Source organism: Gorilla gorilla, chromosome 1, assembly GCF_029281585.2.
Source record: "Gorilla gorilla gorilla isolate KB3781 chromosome 1, NHGRI_mGorGor1-v2.1_pri, whole genome shotgun sequence".
Classification (NCBI taxonomy): domain Eukaryota; kingdom Metazoa; phylum Chordata; class Mammalia; order Primates; family Hominidae; genus Gorilla; species Gorilla gorilla.
Genome location: NC_073224.2, coordinates 208,300,381 through 208,319,756, shown reverse-complemented (window position 1 = coordinate 208,319,756; position 19,376 = coordinate 208,300,381). Strand labels below are relative to the sequence as shown.

At 48.9% G+C, this 19,376-nt stretch overlaps 2 protein-coding genes and 1 long non-coding RNA gene across 8 annotated transcripts in view; 1 reads left to right on the top strand and 2 right to left on the bottom strand.

The window, feature by feature from the left end:
* PEF1 (penta-EF-hand domain containing 1) overlaps positions 1 to 6,060 on the bottom strand; it is a 15,366-nt gene extending 9,306 nt beyond the window's left edge. The window contains exon 1 of one of the 2 annotated variants that reach the window (XM_004025345.5): positions 5,641 to 6,060. In XM_004025345.5, the coding sequence (XP_004025394.1) occupies positions 5,641 to 5,664 (24 nt within the window). In that variant the 5' untranslated portion in view covers positions 5,665 to 6,060. Of the gene's footprint in view, positions 1 to 4,988; positions 5,007 to 5,640 lie in introns of those variants that run through there. The other variant, XM_063700850.1, reaches the window with a different exon arrangement.
* Positions 5,002 to 19,292, top strand: LOC129534191 (uncharacterized). Of its 2 annotated transcripts, XR_008680658.2 has the most exons (5): positions 5,002 to 5,095; positions 5,512 to 6,182; positions 12,651 to 12,790; positions 16,752 to 16,844; positions 17,697 to 19,292. It is a non-coding gene; the product is annotated as an uncharacterized lncRNA (long non-coding RNA). The 2 variants fall into 2 exon arrangements; XR_010131851.1 differs by lacking the exons at positions 16,752 to 16,844; positions 17,697 to 19,292 and adding an exon at positions 12,947 to 13,201.
* COL16A1 (collagen type XVI alpha 1 chain) overlaps positions 13,300 to 19,376 on the bottom strand; it is a 51,830-nt gene continuing 45,753 nt past the window's right edge. For all 4 annotated transcript variants that reach the window (XM_004025347.5, XM_019014225.4, XM_019014232.4 and 1 more), the window contains 8 exons: positions 19,287 to 19,376; positions 17,834 to 17,869; positions 17,201 to 17,245; positions 16,114 to 16,302; positions 15,610 to 15,676; positions 14,685 to 14,861; positions 14,396 to 14,473; positions 13,300 to 13,650 (listed from right to left, as the gene is read on the bottom strand). In XM_004025347.5, coding sequence (XP_004025396.1) covers positions 13,448 to 13,650; positions 14,396 to 14,473; positions 14,685 to 14,861; positions 15,610 to 15,676; positions 16,114 to 16,302; positions 17,201 to 17,245; positions 17,834 to 17,869; positions 19,287 to 19,376 — 885 coding nt within the window. In that variant the 3' untranslated portion in view covers positions 13,300 to 13,447. The remainder of the gene's footprint in view (positions 13,651 to 14,395; positions 14,474 to 14,684; positions 14,862 to 15,609; positions 15,677 to 16,113; positions 16,303 to 17,200; positions 17,246 to 17,833; positions 17,870 to 19,286) is intronic.

Sequence of the window (19,376 nt, the reverse complement as noted above, 5' to 3'; positions counted from 1 at the left end):
TGAGCATAGTGCATTCAGGGAATGAGTTAAACTGCAGAGCCAAGAATGCAGTGTGAACCCAGAAAGGCAGGCCCTCTATACACTCCTTGACCAAGCACCTCTCCCACTGCATTTCAGTTAGCCGTGAGGTATCAGTGTCTAAGAGTAGTTTCTGTCTAGCATCTCCCCCACCCAACAGTAAGCTCCCCAGGGGCAGACACTGCGCCTCACTCATCATGGCACCCCAGGGCCCAGCACAATGCCTGGCACCTGCAAGCCTCCACAAATATTTGGACAAATGAACACCACTCTAAAGAGTTTTGTTGGGGCTTTATGCCGGAGAAAACAGAGCACTATAGAAGGGTTTCCAATAGGAGAGGAACGTGATCAGAACCTTGTTTAGAGAAGTAACCAGCAGCGGTGTGGAGGATGAGCCAGCGAGGGAGGCAGTAGCCCAGGTGCTGGGCAGGCAGGGCATGAACCAGACAGCACACTTGGGGATGAAGAGAACGGAATGGATTCTGAAGCTATTTCAGATAGACCAGACATGACTTGGTGACTAATTAGATTAGGAAAGAGATGGAGGAGGAGTGAGGAAAGTGTTTAGAATGACTCGGGTTTCTAGCTTTTGCACTAGATGAAGGAGGTGGAGCCAACTGAGACAGAATCCAGGCTGCACAGGAAGTTTGGGGAAGAAGATGAGGTGGTCCCCACCTCATAGAGGGTCACCCAGTGTCACTGAGTTGTTAGCAAAGGTCTGAACCAGAAATGAAAAACAGCAACCCTGACTCCACGTTCTTGTACACTACTCCATGCTCCCAACCCTTTTTAGAGTTTTTCCAAGAGTTTTTTCATACTGATAAACACAGGATTGTGAAGGCAGGTCGGGGGGACGGACAGGAAGAGTTCAGTAACTGCAGCTTCTGAAGCAACACAGAAAAACTATCTCTAGGGCTCTGGCTGATTGCAAATAAGCTACATCTGACGCCCTGGGGGATTGGGGGCAACAAACATTTACTGAGGCTCTGCTAGGAGCTTCCAGTTCAACCAGCTCTCACTAATCCTCAGTCCTGTGAGGTAAACAGTGTCATCTCCATTTTGCAGATGAGAAAATTAAGGGGCAGAGAGTTTAATAACATGCCTGAGATCATGCAGCTAGAATGGGCAAGTTGGGATTCAAGTCAGGGTCTGCATGACTCTACACTACCCCCTTCTGTTTGTTCACTCAATAAATGAGTGAGTGCCTAGCATGTGTCTGTGTGAGGGATTGTGCTAAATGTCTTTGTCAAATATAATGAATTTCTACTGTGGACAGAGGTAGAGGGGGAAGGCTGGATTAGGTGATCTCTCAGAGCCTTCAAGCCCAGAAATCAGGGACTCTCAGAAAAATCTTATTCTTTTTCGTCCCAGCACCTAGAGTCACTTTGAGAGCCAAGCCACATTTTGGAAGACACCCCAAAGACTCTTCAGTTCAACCTCTCAGTTAATAATGGAATCTCTGCAGAACCACCTGGAATCTCTACCTGCACTTGCGCAAGCAGTAGGGAGCTTACCTCCTCCCAAATAACCACCTCAGAAAGTCCAGTATTTTTTTTTCTTTCCAGTTCTGAGGACTCAGTCTTCTAACCTCAAGACCCCTGTGAAGCTTAAAGGTATCAAAGGCTGTTCCAAGCTGAGCCCTGATGACGAATGGAGGAGGGAGCATTGCAAAGACAGGTTTGTACCCCAGAGCTACCCTTCAAGTGCACAGGAGGAGGTGGGAAGCCCAAACTAAGGGGTTAAACAATCACAGGAAGACAAGAGGAACAGTTCAAGCATTCACCAGCAGAGCCACTTGAAATAGGAGAGAAGCATGCAACCAATAAATAATGAGCCAAGAACCATCCCCAGACTTCAATTACCTCTGTGCTCACACTTTCAAATCTTTCCAGCTTCATCACTCCTGAGCTACAGACCCACATATCCAGCAGCCTCCTGGATCTTCCCTCCAAACCCATGCCTCCCTGTGTTCTCATCTCAGTGAATGGAGCTCCGTTCTGCCTAATCATCCAAACCTAAGGCCAAGTTTTCTCAAATCTACCTCCCAAGTGCTTCTCAAATCTCCTCTACCAGGTCACAGTTCTCTTTAGCCTAGATTACCTCAATAGCGTCAAAACCGGTATCCCTGCCTCCTGTCTCTCCTGCTTCAATCCATTCTCACAGCACCCCACAGTAAGCGCTCCAAAGCACAAATGGGACAAAACACTTCACTGGCTCCCTCACTACTCTTAGGATAAAGTCACACTCCCCAAAAAGGCACACAAGGCCCTTTGGGATCTGGCCCTTGCTTACCTTTCTAGTCTTATTTCCTACCCCTTTCCCCCACATCACTACAACTACACTGAACTTCTTAAAGTTCCTCCAAAATACTAGGCTGTCTTACTTGCTTCATGGGCTTTGTGCAGCTATTTCCTCTGCTGGAATAGCATTCCTTTCTTCACTCAGCTAATTTCTACCAGTGATTCAGTTGTTGGCTTAAATATCACCTCTTTTAAAAATGCACCCCTAGACTGAGTTAGGTATCTCACTCTCCCGTGCTGTACCTTACACTTACTCCCATTTAATACTTATCACATTGCCTCTTCAATCTGCATAACTGCATTACTCCTCCACTTGGAGTATTCTACATGCCCAACACCATACCTAGCACTTTACGTGGATTATCTCATTTAATTTTTAGAGTAATTCTGAGGTAGATACTATTATGACCCCATTCTAAAGAAGTGAAAACTAGTCCAGGCGTGGTGGCTCACGCCTGTAATCCCAGCACTTTGGGAGGCTGAGGCAGGTGGATCACCTGAGGTCAGGAGTTTGAGACCAGCCTGGCCAACATGGCGAAACCCCGTTTCTACTAAAAATACAAAAAATTAGCCAGGTGTGGTGGCGTGCGCCTGTAATTCCAGCTACTTGGGAGGCTGAGGCAGGAGAACTGCTTGAACCCGGGAGACGGAGGTTGCAGTGAGCCAAGATTGTGCCATTGCACTCCAGCCTGGGCAACAGAGCAAGACTCTGTCTCAAAAATAAACAAATAAATAAAAAATTTTTTTCAAAAAAGGGAAAACTAAGTCTCAGACTTTTGCAACAAACTTCTGCAACGGAGTGACAAAGCAGGGATTTGAAATCAACTCTGTCTGGCCTCACAAACTAAGCTCTTAAGCACTGAAATCCACCAAGCTCGTTCCCCCATAGGACCAAAGGGTGCTTGAATTTTACTACTCCAATACCCAGTCCCTGCTTGGGTACCCTGGACTGGAAGCAGTGGAAAATTACAGGAATTCTGACTCCTAACAATAGGCTGGAATCCTCCAAAGCTATGTAGTGGGTGGAGGGGAGGCAGCACTGACTGAGATGCTTTAAAACAACTCGTTTCCTTTCTTAGAACACCTGAGACCAGGAGGCGGACAAGGGTATGGTAGGAAAAAAAACATTTCTTTTTCTATTCCAGACTCTTCTCTCTGTGCTCCTTTTCAGTATTTCACTCCAGGAATAGCCCAGGCTGCATGGCATCATGAGAGCAGTCACGGCAGCAAGAGCTGCCACCAGACACTGGCAGGTACTAGGCACTAGCAACATGCCAGGCTCCCTGCATTTTAACCTCATTTTAGCCCTTTTCACAGGTATTATTTCTCCCTTTATACAGGTGAGGAAGCTGAGGCTCAGAGCCCTTAGTTTGTCCAGAGGTATATAACTATTAAGTAATACAGCTAGAATTCTAGCACAGTTTTGTCTAACCTGTCACTGCTTTTAGGATGCACACAAATTGTCCCTAATGCTTATTAGCATGTAGATTCCTGGGTACAGAAGAGGTCTGAAGTGGGACCCAAAAGTGTGCTTTCTTAAACAAGCTCTCAGGTGATTCTGAGGCAGAAGACCAGCCACTGGGAAACAAGGCACTATGAATGTTTTTTCAGCCTGTGTTCCTCAGAAATACTAGTCAAAAAAGTGACCAGACATCTGAAAAGAAAGCGGGGAGGCGGAGTTTCTATGGTTAGATACGTTTAAGAAATACTGCATATTATATTCCTTTCTGGATGATTTACAATGTACATTAGCAAATTAAGGATTCTGAAATAGCTTGTGGTCAATAAACTTATTCAGCTATACTTAAGAGTATTTCCAAAACTTTAGTTAACTACAGAATCCTCCTATATTAACAATATCTATTAAAACCTCCCAAGACTCAGCAAATGGAACGGACTTTAGGAAGCAACTGCTATGCTACACTTCCTCCTAACTCCAGCCCGCACTGGCCTCTCTCTTTCCTACCTCTCTCTAAGGATGCAATAAGAGAAGTCCTAAGCTCTGGTCATGGCCTCACCCTCACTTACTACGTGTGACTTTTGGGAAGCCACTTAACCTCTTTGGGTTTGTTCCTCAGCAGTTAATTAGGGGTAATAATACCTGCATGCCGATAGGGACTTCATGATTAGGATAATGGAGGTCCAAATACTGTGTAACCCGCACAAGACTGCACTCCCTGGAAGGACTGTTACATCTTTTGGCCTGTGACTAAACTCAGTTGAGCACTGTGTAATATAACAATTGATCTTGTTTTCCCACATTTCGTTTATGGATTTCATCTCCTAAATAACTGTGTGATCGCAGCCCTCTGTGGGCTTCATTTCCTCCTCTGTAAAATGAGGGGTCTATTTTGAGGACCCTCCGGGCACTGGCCTTTTAGAAGTCTACTAAAAATCAAAATGCTAAAGGGCAACACATGTTACAGCTCACTATGTACCAAACGCTTCGTAAGCATCACCTCCTGACTCTCCACAACAGCTTTATGAGGCAGATCCTATCATTCGGCCCTATTTTACAGGAGGAAACTTGGACTCAGAAAGGCAAAACAGCTTGCTCAAGGGCTCACAACTATTTAGGTGGTAGCGCTAAGATATGAACCTACTTCTGACACCAAAGTGCACTTCAACACCCTACTATCACCCAACAAAGAATTCTGGCCACAGAATCACCTTGCTGCGGTATTCCTGACTGAATCAAGATACGCTGGGGAAGAGGCATCTGAAGATAGCCCGGGTTCTGACCTCGGCCCTGCTGCCTAACTGCCTGGTGACTTCAGGTAAGTTCTGTGTCTTCTCGGGGTTCACTTTTCTACAAGCGAAATGGCGGTGTTGAACTAAGTCAGTGGTCAAACCAGCCTCACTTGTGGCGCCTGCTACAACCAGAGTTTCCTGATGACTCTGATGCAGTGTGGGGTGGGTCCGGAAGCCTGGATTTTTATCCGACGCCCCAAATGAGATCGGCGGAACCAGAACTCTAAACCTCCGGTCATGGCTGATGCCCCCGCCCAAAGCCCCCATGGGGGCCTTGGGAGGCTGTGGAGCCCAGGCCAGCGCCAGCCTGGACCTGTGGGGTCCAAGGTCCCCAAATCCTCGCGTGAGCGACGTCAAGGGGGCGCGACACGACCTCGCGAATGTGCGGTCCTTCATGACGTGAGCAGGGCGCGACCGACGGTCCCTTTTCGGTTCTCTGCAGCGCAAGGCCTCGCTGAAGCGAACCCATCGTGGGAAGGGCGCGGAGAAAGCGGGGAGAAAGAGCAGGGGGACGTCGGGCCTGCGCCTGGCACCACCGCTACCTGGATTCGCGGGCCCCTCACACACTCACCTGCCGGTAAGGATAGCTGGCCATGGCGATTCTGACGTCACACTCAGGCAAGGGGTGGGCCCTTCCGCTCTCAAACCCGCCCCTCGTCTCGGCTTTGGGGCTGGGCCCGCATCTGACTGGACGTCCGCGCCTGTCAATCTTGGGTGCTGTCGGCCGACGGAAGTGACGATGGGGGCGGTGGGCGGATGCCTACCCGAGAGACCAGGGGAGCTAAGTGATTGATGGAGCTTCCGGAAGTCTTGGCGGCTGTACCGGCGCTAATGTTCCTCCTTTTCCTGAGGTGGAGTGGGCCGAAGAGGTGGTCAGGTTGGGAAATTTAGTGAGAAGTCTGGGTGGGGTGTTGCTGCAGTAGCCATGTTATAACCTGGCAAGTGGGACGCATGATAGTGACGTAATTGCTGGAGTAGCTCCTGAGTTTCCGCAGATGAGCCGCGGGAAAGGAGACAAGGGGCGGTGGCCAGGCGGTTGCCCTGACAACGGGGAACCGACCGACTCTTCCCGGTAGGGAGAGGCGATGGCGGAATTACTCCTCTAATGTCAAGGTACTGGGTACCAGTTAGTACCCTTGTAGTGGGATACAGATCTGTGGTCTTTGGAGGAAAAAACCCCAGATCATTAGAGTTGGAGGAAAATTGAATTATCTAGTGCCTCTTTCTTCATAAATGGGGAAACTGAGGTGCAGAGAGGCAATTGCCTGGCCCTAGCTCACAGTGGGTCGCCTAGAACCGGGGTCAATGGATGTCCATTTCTCAGCAGGGAGGTCTAGGTCGGTCCCCATCGTAGGTCAAATCCTAGTGACTGAGTGATCTCAGCACCATGTACTTGCCACTCAGTGGTTCCGTTTCCACACTTATTTGTGTGCTTATTTGATTTCTTTGTCAAGTTCTTTCATGTGGGCTACGGTTTTGTCTGTTTTTGCTTGTCATTATAACTCCAGTACCTAGTATAGCGACTGACACGATTATTAAAATAAATGAATAAATGAATGTTACGAACTGTTATCCAGTCTAGTCCATCTATCTAACCAAGTGCACTTTCCAAAATCAGAGTGCTGATCATGCCACTTGCCCATTGCACAGCCTACAATGGATGCTCTTCATCCACGCCTACAAAATAAGTCCCAGTCTCTTCATTCTGGCACTCCAGGCCCTTCAGAATCTGGCCCAGCCTCAACTTTCCAATCTTACGGCCCCTTCTGCTACTCTGTATTTCTGTGCTCAGTTCCACCATTCAGCACTTCTGCTTTGGAGGGAGGATCTTTGTTTTATCACTTTCTAACTGTATCACCTTAGGCAGGTTTTTTGTTTGTTTGTTTTTAATTTCCAACTTTTAAGATCAGGGGTATATGAGCAGGATGTGGTTTGTTACATAGGTAAATGTGTGCCATGGTGGTTTGTCGCACAGATCATCCCATCACCCAAGTATTAAGCCCAGCATCCATTAGCTATTCTTCCTGATGCTCTCCCTCTTCCCACCTCCCTCTACGCTCCGACAGACCCCAGTGTGTGTATGTGCTCTCCTCATTCAGCTCCCACTTATAAGTGGTAACATGCGGTGTTTGGTTTTCTGTTTCTCTGTTAGTTTGCTGAGGATAATGGCTTCCAATTCCATCCACGTCCCTGCAAAGGACATGATCTTGTTCCTTTTTTATGGCTGCATAGTATTCCACAGTGTATATCTACCACATTTTATTTAGGCAAGTTATTTAACCTCTCTAAATTTCAGTTTCCTTAGCTGACAGGAACAAATGTGTAAATTTGAAAATGAGCTTATTATACCTGCTCATGCCCCAAACTTAGGCTCAAACCACTCCTTTCACCTGGACCAGCAGCCCTCCCAACTCCAGTCGTGCAAGGCTCAGTTCCAATTCCATTCTCCACCTAACCCTCCCACATTCCCCTTAGCTCCAGAGTTAGCCACTCTCTCTTGCCACTCCCCCTTTGCACTTGGTACTGTCACTGTGTGGTATTCCAGCCTGCCTTGTATAAGAGTTTTCTTTTGGTGTTTTCCCCAAAACCCATTCCTCTCCATCTCAGAAAATCCACCCAGTCTCTCAGGCCAAAAACCTAAGATCATTCCTGTGTGCCTTTTTTTTCTCCACACACTCCCTCACCTCCCTCATCTCCGTTTGCGCTAATTCAAACATGTACACATCTGCTCTTTTCTCCCTGTTCGCACTATCACTGTAGTCCAAGACACTATCATCCGTGCCTGGATCACTACAATAGCCGACTGACCAATGTTCCTGCTCTCACTCTTCTCCCCACACTTCATTTTCTCCACAGGCAGCCAGAGTGGTTATCTTATTCCTTGGCTTCAACTCCCTGGGGACTTCCCATCACTTTTATAATAAAAGCTAAACTCATCCTAATGACATTCATGGCCACACATACCAGCATCTCCAGCCTCATTTCTTGCTGTTGCTGTCCCCCTTGCCTCATTCCAGCTATGCCGGCCTGGTTGTGCCACTCCTGGAATGTACAGAGCTCATTCCTGGATGTTGGCTTTGGCTGGTCTCTGACTGCCTGCTCATTCCTGCCTCCAGGTCTTTGGACTAGCTTTTCCCTCTGTCTGGGATAGTCTTCCCTTGACTTTTCACTGGTTGGCTTCTCCTTATCATCCAGGTCTCAGTTCAGATATCACCTGGGGTGGGGGGAGTTTCTTGACACTGCCCCCCACGCATTCCCATCATCTATCTTATTTTTTCATAATACATGTCACTAATTGAATTGTCCACTTTGTTTACATGTATATTGTAGAATTGTCATTTTCTTGTGTAGTCCTCTAACCTCAGCACCTAGAATAGTGCCTAGCATGAATTCAATGTTAGTAGTTATTATTATCATGTATTGAGTGCTTACTAGGTGCCAGACATTGTGCTAAGTACTATGTGTTGTTTAATTTTCACCACAGTCTTTTGATATAGATACTATTACCCATTTATAATGAGGAGCTGAGGCTCAGAGAGGTTAAGTGACCTTCCTGTTATCAAAAAGATAAATGGAGCCCAGGCGCAGTGACTCGCGCCTATAATCCCAACACTTTGGGAGGCAGGGAGGAGGACCACTTAAGCCTAGGAGTTCGAAACCAGCCTGGACAACGTAGTGAGACCCTATCGCTACAAAAAAATAGTTTTAAAAAATTAGCCAGGCATGGTGGCATGTGTCTGGAGTCCCAGCCACTCCAGAGGCCAAGGTGGGAGGATTGCTTGAGCCCAGGAGGTCAAGGCTGCAATGAGCTGTGTTTGCACCACTGCACTCCAGCCTGGGCAACAGAGAGACTCTGTCTGGGGAAAAAAAAAAAAGATAAATGGAGAAGTAGGACTTGATCCCAGGTCTGCATTTTTTTTAACTACTCAGTATTTAATAGTTAGTAGATTGTGTCTTCTTTACCTTCCTAACCCCCCAGTTCAAAAAATATTGGTGGAATTGAGCTGCAAAACTTCAGAAGGGAAGAAGGTTGAAGGTCAAGGGGGTATTTGCCTGGAGAGAGAACAGTGACAAGCTGGCCTGCAAACTGGAGTCATGTGACACACACTCATTTATTCCACAAACATATGATCCCGTTGGGTTCCCACCTCTTGCCAGGCTCTGTTCTAGGTGGTGAGAATCCAACTCCTATGAGAATTATTTGCCCCCATTCCCCTATGCCCAGCAAAGGGCTTAGGAGAACTATCTGTGGGAGGTCTGTGCTATTTCGTGGATGGAGCATCCACATCTTCTCTTAGGGAGTCAGGGACGTGCCAAAGCCAACAGCCAGGGCTGTGCCTCTGAGGACCCACACAGGCCCAGGTATGTTTGTTTTGGAGGGGGCTGGATAAAAGAGAGATCAGGATCTTCCTAAGACTGAAAAACAATCAACTCACTTCCAAAACCTCATCTACCTGAGGCAGACAGAGGTGGGTGGAGAAGTTCCTGTTATTGTTTCACTTGTAGCCCAAGGGGAAAGCATGGATTCCAGCCTTTTTTTAGAACACAGAGCACTTTCCTGAGTTCGTGGAAGCCCTGCGGTTGACCCATTAGAGGTGAGGCAGAGCTTGGTAATGAAAGGCCCATCCACTGGAAAATATTGCCTCCCCTAGAGACACAGCCTCTCAGGAGCCACTTGGCTCTGCACCAAGCTTCTGTAAGGCTTACTGAGAAGGAATACCAACACCCACCTAATTATTATGGAATTAATTCTCTTTGATTCCAACTAGATCCAGTTCTGAAATTTAAATTCCAGTTGGATGCTGTGGATCAGAGGATGATTTGCAACTTTCCACAGAAGCAACAGAGGAATGAAAACAGCAGACGTGGCAATTTGGCCACACTCCCCTTCCATTATGGGATCATAAGGAGAGTACATTGGCATCGTCTATTCCCATAAACTGTTCAGGACAGCCACAAAAAAGATCTAGTCCTTTGGGATCTCCAGCACCAAAAAAAAACAAAAACAAAAACAAAAAACATGGCCGGGCACGGTGGCTCACGTCTATAATCCCAGCACTTTGGGAGGCCGAGGCAGGCAGATCATCTGAGGTCAGGAGTTCAAGACCAGCCTAACCAACATGGTGAAACTCTGTCTCTACTAAAAATACAAAAATTAGCTGGGCATGGTGGCTTGTGCCTGTAGTCCCAGCTACTCCAGAGGCTGAGGCAGGAGAATCACTTGAACCCGGGAGGTGGAGGTTGAGTGAGCCAAGATCGCACCACTGCACTCCAGCCTGAGTGACAGAGTGAGACTCCGTCCCCCCACCTCCAAAAAGAAAAAAAAAATCTAGTCTTGTAAAGGGATTAACAGACCCCAGATGAAGAAAGAGTCTAATTAGATTCTGTTGAATTTGAGTGACAGAGGAAAATATTATGACAAAAAATGCAGATTTAAATTCCAGAAGCATCAAAGTTTAGATTTTTCTCTGCAGAATAAATACACAGCAGCCTTTTCTCCATCTTATTGAGCAGAGGGTTTCTCAAATTAAGGACCCTCCAGTCCCATCCTTCACACTGCCATCAGCGAACTCCCCACTCGGCAAACCTGACTTGACACACCTTTGTGAGAAACCCACCAGTGGCTTCCGACTGTCTTCCCTGCTCATGCTCCAAAATCCAATCACACTGTCCTGTCTCCCGTCACTCAGCCTGCTGCACCCAGTCATTTCTGGGCCTTGGCACGTGCTGTTCCCTCTGCCTGAATCCATCTCTTCGTCTAGACATGGTTAGGTTCCCCAGCTGTGCACTCCCCTGTACCTGGCACTGCCCTATCATCCCACTTTATTGTAGGTGCTTGTTTAACTGTCTGCTCTCCCTGTGGATGCTGTGGGAGCAGGGACCATATCTGTCTAGTTTGCCTTGGGATCCCCAGAGCCTAGTACAGTCCCTGGGACAAAGTAGGAAGAGGAATGGACTCATCAAGTTAGACTTTTCCAATCTGAATGATCTGTGTGCTGCCTAGAAAGCCTGGAGTAGGTTAAGAAATGAAGACAGAAGGATAATGGGGTTGGAACGTGCAAAAGCTGCCTAAGAGGAATGGACGACACATGCCCCTCCTTGCTTTCTCTTCAGCTTACCCAGCTCCTGAACTGATGAGCAAGATCCATGGATTTTTTGCTGACCACAGTAACAGAAGAGACCATAAAATTCAGCTTTCCATCTGGTTCTTCATGGTCCAAGAAAATACAGCAATTTCAAACTCTGGGGAGACATGCATTCAAATCATGAAAGCTTAAACCTAGCCTGTCGTAGAATCCCTTAAGAGTAGCATGAATTTGACTCAGGAAGAAAAGTGAAGAAGGCATCATTTACTCTATAAGGATCAATTCCCTGGTGACCCTTAAAGGGGATGAGTTGGATGTTTACGCATAGCAGTTTTTCCCCTCTGGCCTTCAAAGCCAACCTGCTCAATTCCACAGCTGGTCCTTGCGTCTCTTTCTTTCTGCCAGCGCCAACGTGCTCCTCATCAGAAGGCCTATCATCAGCTAGTACTCGGCAGACTAGGCTGAAAGAGGAAGCTGGCCTTCCAATGGGAGTGCTTTAACATCTGTCCTCTTCCACTGTCCAAAACCTGGCTGCTACTTCAATACAAAAATGATGCCTTTGCTTTTTAATGTTTTATGTTAGAACTAGGGTTAACTGAGAATAGCTGGGGAGGGATGAAAAAAGAATCAGCGCCTCCTTTATCTAAAAACATCACATGAGACACTCGGGCATGCTCAGGAGTCTGATTTCATTCTTCTGGCCACCAGCACACCTTTGCTCCTGGCAGGAAAAAAAAAAATAGGGCAAAGGTTCTGAAAAGCCATCAATAGGCTGGTCTCCTGGTATTTGGGACCCAACTAGAGAAGGGAATTTTCAGAAATGTGCTAGAAATACCGGCTCTGCAGAGATTTGACAGCCGGTTTGAAGGCTTCAGGCAGTTTGGATAAGCATCTAGACTTTGGGTACATTTCTGAGCCTGCTCTGTGAGTCCTTTGAAGTGTATCCAACTTGAATAAACCTTCCAGATAGCTGGGGCCAGTGAAAAAGCTTTCTTTGGAAATCCCCCTGGAAGTGCCTTGTTGCTTTCTCACAGGGCAGCCAGCCCATCAGGACAAGAGATCTAAAAAGTAGAGAAGGAAGAAGCTCAAGAGAGAATGTTTCTATAATATTCAATTCACTGTCTTTTTTCCCCTTCCTAGCCTTTTTTACATAGGGAGAAGGACACAACAGATAGATCACCAAACTCCCAGTGGACTTTGAGGACCGTGAGCTTAGATCTGCTCGTGGCTTGCCCATGAACTCTTTGTACTGATACAACCTGGCTGTTTCTAAAGGCCTAGGCTAAGATGTACAGGAAAAGTACCACGTATATTAGAATAATGAAGAAAAACAGGAGATGTTATTTGCCCTGCAGAAAGTCATTGCTGGAAGCACTTATAGAGAGCTAGTGACCATGCATTGGTACAGGCAGAAGGTTCCATCTCATTTCCCAGAGAAGCATTCCCTGGCTGCCTAGGACAGAGCTGGAGCCTGTCTTCTCTCCTGTTTGCACAGGTATTCTAATCACAGAATTACTGGAGCATCAAGAAGTGCCTGCATGCTTGGAAGGGCTTCCAGGCAGATGAACACACCTCAGCACCGGGTGGCATTTTCCCAGGGTGCAACCCGGACCGGCTCTGGGTCACACTGACAAGGTGAAGTGGATGGGCAAAGAGTGGGTGGGGTACTGAACACGGGTTTCTTTAGGGAATCAAATAGGGAGGGACCTTTAAAGCAGGAAGTGGGACCTTCCAACGTGCTTTGGTTCACTTGAGAGAAGAGGCTGAGTGATGCTCCTTCTCTAACTCAAGAGACGTAGGCATGAAGAACGGCACAAGATCCCGAGGAGCAAAGGGTCATCAGCTGCCCCCATCCAGCAGAATCTCACAGCGCCACTGGCTGACCACAGGCAAGGAGGGAAATACCCTTTATTTTTTAATTTTTATTTTTCGGAGACTGAGTCTCATTATGTTGCTTAGACTGGTCTCAAACTCCTGGGCTCAGGCGATCCTCCCACCTCAGCCCCTTGAATAGCTAGGATTACAGGTATATGCCCCTGTACCCAAAATGCCCTTTTTTGATCCTGGGACTAAACGGGAAAAGGAGGGCAACAGGGAGCTCTGGCTGCAGCACCAGAGGAACCCACTGAAAGGGAAAGGGCAGATAGTTTTGTTTCTTTATTATTTAAAAAATATTAACAGCAATTAAAAACAACAACAACAACAAAAACATTCACAATCTGTCACAGAGTCCTATAAGCTTTGGCCATTTATTCCCAACGGAGTCCTTCATCCAAAGGCAGGTGGGGAATTTCAGCCAAAAGGCCCCTTCATGGTTTTCATGGGTGGGTACTGCTGCTCCATCGGCATGGCCCCAAAGCAGTCAGAGGGGTTACAGTGGCCAGCCTTGCCTGGCTGGCCCATCGGACCCGGGGGCCCAGGGATGCCAGGGATGCCTTGCTGGCCCATTGGTCCTGTTGCACCCATCTTGCCATAGCCTGGAGGACCTTGAGGACCTAGGGAGGGAAGGGCCACAGAGGGAAAATCAGAAGACCCAGATCATAAGGGAAAAGAAGCTATAATGGCATCAAATAATACCTTACATTTGATGACTGTTTCTCAAGTTACCACATGTTTTCATGAAGACCTAGTCTGATCCTCACGTTGATTTAACAATAACAATACTGCTGGCAAGTTTTATTTAGAACTTCCATGTGCCAGGCACAGGGCTGAGTGCTTTTGATGCATTATTCATTGAATCTGCACAATTTCCTGAGAAAGAAGCTATTGTCTAATTTTGTAGATGAGGACACAGGCTCAGAGAGGTTGCACCTCTGGTAAGTTGTGATGCTGGGTCTCAGAGCCAGGTCATCAAGCTTTGGCCATTCTCTTTCAGGCTATATAGCCAAACGTTCATCGTAGAGAGCACTTCCAAAGGGCTTAAGTGGCCTCTTCAAGGTGTACAGCCAGTGAGGTGCTGAGTAGAACTTGAACTCGAGTTCCTCATCCCCACCTCCATGCAGCTCTCTCCTACTGCATCATGCTAGCCCAGTTTAGGACTTAAGGACAGGTACTGAGTCTTCCGCCCCCACATCCCCACAGGCCCTGGCAGAGTGTCTTGCACACAGTGGCATTCCTATAAATGTGGTTGACTGGCCTGTCGTTATTTGGAGTTTGACACAGCTGTGTCATAGAAGAAAAAGAAAGAAAAGGGGTCTCTGCTGCTCTGGATTCATGGTCTCAAATGGTGGTATTTCCTACCTGGGGGGCCGGGAAGACCATTTTCTCCTGCAATGCCAATACCAATGTCCCCTTTTTCACCTTTGGTACCAGGCAGTCCTGGAACAAAAGAAATAAAATAAGTCCTATCCCTGAGCAGAAAAATGACACAGCCAGTCAGATTACTTGAAACACACACACACACACACACACACACACACACACACACACACACACACACACATCCCATATTCACAACAGACCTCATGGAATACTTAGGCCTGCCCCAAAGAACTACATGTGTCCCTTGGGAACTGTAGGGCAGAGCTACCTCTTACTCCTGGCAAGCCCTGCCGTCCTTCTCTGCCAATCTGACCAGGGAGCCCAGGTGACCCTGGAGCACCTGGCCTGCCCGGAGCACCATCCTTCCCCGGAGGCCCTGGTCGTCCCGGAGCTGCCGCCATCTCCATGGGGAACTGCATCCTGGAGGTGTAGTAAGCCATTCTCTCTGTAAAAAAAGGACAAGGACAGGGACAGGTCAGAGGGTCCCCCAGGGACTCAGAATGACTGCAGATGCTGCATATAGGCCACCAGCATGAAGTCCACAGCAGCCTTCCTTCACAGGGATGTCAGGGCAAGGAGTATGGGGGTGGGTCTCGCAAGGGGGTTCCCACGTCCTGGCCTCCACATCGCTCCCCATGGAGATCCTTCCAAAGCACAGATCTGACTATGGCATCTCTGCTCCAACACCCCTCATTAGTTCACCGCTGGCTTCAGAATAAAGTCCGCATTCCTTGCTTGGCATTCAAGGTCTGCTTCCCAAGCAAGATGTCCAGCCCTTTCAGGACAGGGCCTGTGTTTTCCCCAGTCCCTGGCACATCAATGTTGGATGAACAAATGAACAGAAAAAAACACTTCAAATAAACCACCCCAGCCATCTTACAGTGCCGCTCGCCCCTGTATTTAGAGCTCACTTCAGGCAGACTCGTTTAATACCAATTTTCTTGTCTGTCTCCTTTGCTCAAGTGGGGGCTCGGGGAATGCGGGAGGGAATCATTTTATCTCTGAACAGAACAGGTGACAAGGAAGGTCTGAAGGATAATTGAACATCTGCCTGTCAACCCCAGGCCTGTGAGTGTGTGGAGGGTGAGAGCAGGAGGACATTGAGCTTTAAGGAGAAAGAGGCCAAGGCAGGGCAGAGAAGTCACAAGGAAGGGCAGGCAGCACCCACTGCCACCCAGCTGGCTGCCAGTTACCATCAAACATTTTAATGATCTCTTGTCTGATGAACCTCTTGATTTCATCATAATTCACCATGTCTCCCTGAAGAAAGAGAAGAAAACCTGCCTCAATTATACTTCCAAGCCTGGCATTTTCCCCTATGGAAATAAAGGATGGGGAGGAAGGCAAAGGTCCCAGGAGCCTCCCACAGATTCTTTTTTTTTTCTGAGACAGAGTCTCACTTTGTCACCCAGACTGGAGTGCAGTGGCGCGATCTCAGCTCACAGCAACCTCCGTAGATTCTCAATCCAAAGTCCTAACCACCCAGATATGATACAAAACATTTTGTGCTTAAGTGCATTTTTCTGGGGAGAGGGTCCTATCATCCCCACCCTTCCGCACACAGTTAAGAGCTGCCCTCTATGGGAGCCAGGCTCTTTCCCGCAGAATGTTAGCAGGAGCTTGGAAGATGATCCGAGCTCCACCCCACATGCCTGCTCTATGGGACAGTGCCCACAGCTGCCAGCCTTCCCCCTTACCATGGAGCCAGGCACACCAGGCAAGCCAGGGCTCCCCGAAGGCCCCGGAGCTCCAGGGTGGCCTCTCTCTCCTGCAGGGCCTGGTGGCCCAACAGGCCCCATGGAACCACTCTTGCCAGGTCCACCAGGCATGCCGGCTCTCCCCTTCTCTCCTGCCTGGCCCTTCTGTCCTGCAGCTCCTGGATCACCCTACAAAGATAGATACTTAGTGCTGTCAAATTTACATCATGATGTCTCACCAATCTGCTCTTTTCTCTCCATCCTCCCACCAGGCCCCCAGCGTCTCCCTCTAGACTGTGGCCACAGCATACTGACAGGTCACTCCACCTCACTGCCCCAGAGTGGTCCTTCTAGAAGACAGTTCTCCTGGTGTTACTCCCTGCTTAGAAATTCTGATGGCTCCCAAATGTCCTCAGGATAAAGCACTCATTCGTTGGCCGGGCATGCAAGGCCATTCATTATGTGGTCCTGATCGTTCCTTCCTCAGCCTCCTCTCCCCACCCTCTGCCTCCCACCAGACCTCACTGGTGATGATTCTCTGATTCTGCCATGTTGTTATGGTCCTGAATGCCCTTCCCCTCATCTCTCTCTATCCAGTGCACCCCTCCTGAGCTGAAGTGTTCCCGTTCTCTCCGCAGCCTCTCCGACTCCCCAGGCTGGGCTGGGTGCTCCTCCCTTTCATCCCACAGCGCTGTGTCTCATGTCTTCTGGAAAACTTGCCAATCCCTAGTGTAAGTGTGACTGGTCTATTGTGAGCACCTATTGTTCAGGGACCTCTGTTTACCTGAGGCCAGGACAAGGGCCTGGAATGTGAGCAGGAGCAAGGGAGTGCTCGGGAAATGGAAACAATGAATGAATCAATCAGTCAATCAGTGAGTAAATGAACTGGAGATTTCCTTCCCCCCCAACCACAGCTAATGACCCCATGTGAGAAATTTTCAGACACTATCCTGCTCCAAGTTCTGCATTTTTTTCCCCTGCCCACTGGCCTTCCTGTGTCTCCTCTCTGTGGCTAAAGCCGTAACTTGCAGCTGGGCTTCATCCACTCGTGAGCTTCTCCTCTCAAGCCCAGCCAGTGCCCACTCACCTTGGGACCAGGAGGTCCATAGAATCCCTGCTTTCCAGGGGGTCCCTAGAGAAAAGCAAAAGTCAGAGGTGAAGTCCGGGCAGCATCTCTGAGGCTCCCTGGGGAGGGAGGTGCAGTGAAGAGGCCCCTTCCACAGCCTGAGGCCCCCAGGTGTGTCCAGCCCGGCTCTGTGTGAGAAAGGAGCGCAGCCTCCCTGCCCAGCTGGAAGGGAAAATAATGTCCTCTGGGGCATGGCCTTGTTTAAGCATGTTGGCTGGGCCCCCATCACAGATGAAGAGAGGCGAGAAGTCAGAATGAGAGGGCCAGTCTGTGGCATACTGGGGGGCCTGGAAAGACCTGGTACCCAGGAGATGTTTGTTTGGAATTTATTATTATCATTATTATTGTTGTTGTTGTTGTTTCTTTTTGACCAGGTACAGGGTTTAAAAAAAAAAAAAAAAGGTAAAACAAATCTCACTCCCATCCTTGGCCTCAAGTCTCTAATTCCTCTCCCCAGGACAACAAGGATTAACAATTTCCAGAGACAGCCCGTACATAGAAGGAATGTTTACTGAAAAAAATGAAGAGGGGTCAGGGCAAGGCAAGGAGCGAGAAGCACCCCCAAGGAAACAGAGAAGACCAGTACAACTGTACCTCTTTGCCAGCTGCACCATCCGTACCAGGTTCGCCCTGGGGAGTAGAGAGCAATGGAGACGTGAGGAGCTCCAACCCAGTTTGGTGCCAGATGCCTCACTTTGTACATGGGGCAAGCCCAGCCCCCTGTTCCACCCAGAGGCCACGATCCTCCAGCCCTCACCCTCTGACAATCTGGGCACAGGCCGTGGAAACTTAGACCCCACCCCCTACTCCAGCGTGATGCCAGAGCCCCAGCAGCTCCCAGCCCCCGTCTACAAGAGCTTTACAAGGGAAGAACAGACCGTGCCTGCCTTGCTGTGTGCTTGGATCCTGGCACCCTGCACACTCCCTGGCTCTGAATCTATGTTAAACGTTTGCTGAATGAACACATGAACAGCCTGAGCCGGCCCCCTCCCTGAGACCAGCAAGGCAGCCTCTCTTCTGGTGGCTGCTGGGGAAGAGGACTCTGATTGCTAGGCAAGTGGGAGATTCATCCAGGGGCCATGGAGGCTCCTGAGCCTGCAAGGAGGGAGGCAGGGTCCTTGGCAGGAATCAGAGCGAATAGGCGTGGTGAGACTGGGCCTACCTGGCAGATGGGCTGACTGGAGTCAAACACCCCAGCCCAGGCCACCAGCCCCACGGTCACTGCTGCTGCCCCCCAGAAAAAGTCTGCGTTGATGGAAAGCATCCTGATGGGTCCCAGGAGACCTGGGTCCCTGCCTCTGCTCTCCCAGGAGACTTTTCATCCCTGACCCTGGCAATCAGTTGCACCTGTTAGGGTTCACCTGTCTGGAACTTTTGAGAGAGGTAGATTTGCAGAGTGGCTAAGGACACGAGTTCTGGAATCAGGCAGGCTGGGATCAAGTCAGAGCTCTTCCACTCACTAGCTATGTGACTCCGAGCAACCTGCCTAACCTTGCGGAGCCCCCGTTTCCTCATCTGTAAAATGGGGACAATCAGATCCACTAAATGGGGCTGCGGCACAGATTAAGATAAAATGCACAGCAAGCACTTAGTCCACCATTCGGCACACATCGGTGACCAATATATCAGCGCTCTTAGTGTTAAACGTGAGCTGAGACCAAGTCCTGGTTTCCGAGGACTCAGGAAGTTACAGTAACAGCACTGCATTTCTGGTTCCTGACATTTAGCAAGATTTTCTGTGGTTACCGACAAGCTCCCCTGGGGAAGGGGAAGAGGCAGAACAGGGACACGTAGCCAAGGGGTCTGTAGAAGGTTGATGCTGAGGCACCATCATGGGCAGTGACCTCATGTGCAGCCTGGCACAGCACTGCAGGGCCTATCCTTCCAAATTCAGCATGATCCTCAGGCCTGAACGCCACGCTGCCATCCTGCCATGCTGACAGCCTCTCCTTCCTTAGAGACCCCAGATATGTTGTGCTGTGCTCAACAGGCCTTGAGCCAATTGACTTTTTCCCCCTGGGCTATGCTGTAGAATGTGGGATCTTACTGGGGGGCCAGGGTGTCCAGGGGGGCCGGGCTGGCCTGGGAGGCCTGCAAGGCCCCTTTCTCCGGTGGCTCCTCGGTCTCCTTTCAGACC